The sequence below is a fragment of the Bison bison genome, unplaced genomic scaffold (genome assembly GCF_000754665.1).
Source record: "Bison bison bison isolate TAMUID 2011002044 unplaced genomic scaffold, Bison_UMD1.0 scf7180017864135, whole genome shotgun sequence".
NCBI lineage: Eukaryota > Metazoa > Chordata > Mammalia > Artiodactyla > Bovidae > Bison > Bison bison.
This window is the reverse complement of record NW_011494707.1, coordinates 1,839,978-1,840,965: the sequence shown is the minus strand read 5'-3', so window position 1 is coordinate 1,840,965 and position 988 is coordinate 1,839,978. Positions and strand designations below refer to the sequence as shown.

The 988-nt window shown below is 57.5% G+C and overlaps 1 protein-coding gene across 1 annotated transcript in view; it reads left to right on the top strand.

Moving 5' to 3' along the window:
• Positions 1-20: 20 nt before the first annotated feature.
• The window catches only part of IL12A (interleukin 12A), a 7,536-nt gene continuing 6,568 nt past the window's right edge, over positions 21-988 (top strand). The window contains exons 1-2 of the mRNA XM_010839848.1: positions 21-273; positions 895-980. Of these exons, the coding sequence (XP_010838150.1) occupies positions 258-273; positions 895-980 (102 nt within the window). The 5' untranslated portion in view covers positions 21-257. The remainder of the gene's footprint in view (positions 274-894; positions 981-988) is intronic.

Sequence of the window (988 nt, the reverse complement as noted above, 5' to 3'; positions counted from 1 at the left end):
GGCGCACGGGGAGTTAATCCGAAAGCGCTCCAGTCCCGCGGGCTAGACTCCACGTGTCATCGAGAAGCTGATGTAGAGAGAGACAGAGAGAGAAAGCAAGCAAGAGATCAGAGTCCCGGGAAAGTCCTGCCGCGCCTCGGGCAATTATAAAAATGTGACCCCTGGTTTGGCCTCCCAACCACCACCCTCACCTGCCGCGTGCACCGGTCTGCGTCCAACTGCCGGCTCGGTTCCGCGTCCCCGCCGCTCCGCTCAGCATGTGCCCGCTTCGCAGTGAGTAACCAGCCTAGCGCTCTGGTTGGGGGACCGCAGCCGGGAGGCAGAAACTTGGGATGGGCTACGTGGAGACTGGAAGACCGCAATCTCGTGCAGAGGAGGAAGGACGCAGGGAGACACTGCGGGCTTATCCTGCACCCTATAAGACATCCTCTCTTTTACCGTGGAACAGCCCCAGGCGCTAAGTATTATGCCCGCTTTACAGATGAGAAACTGAGGCCCCGCAGGATAATTTCTTGCCCAGGCTCCCTTGGCGACACCATTAAGAGGACAGATCCCAGCCAGTCGGCTTCAAAGCAAGGCTGTGTCTACCCACTGTTTCCAAAACACTGGGTGGCTTCCCCACCTGGCCTCGCTTTCCCTCCTCCTGAAATGGAGACTTTTTCTGGGTGAACTCTGCCTTGCACCCTGGTCTGAACTCACAAGGTGATAGTGTCTGTGAGTTGGTTTCCAACCCTAGAACAGAGCACTGACCTTCAAGAGCTTAATTCATCATCTCTCAGTTGCTGAAAGAAGATCAGTGGGAGGTTGGTGCCCAGAAGGAGATGGGTGGACATGGCCAGAAGAGATGGAAGGTGGAGGCCAGCCTGCTCATTCTTCCCCTGGATTCCCTTGCAGGCCTCCTCCTCATATCCACCCTGGTTCTCCTCCACCACCTGCCCCACCTCAGTTTGGGCAGGAGCCTCCCCCCCACCACAGCAAGCCCAGGAAG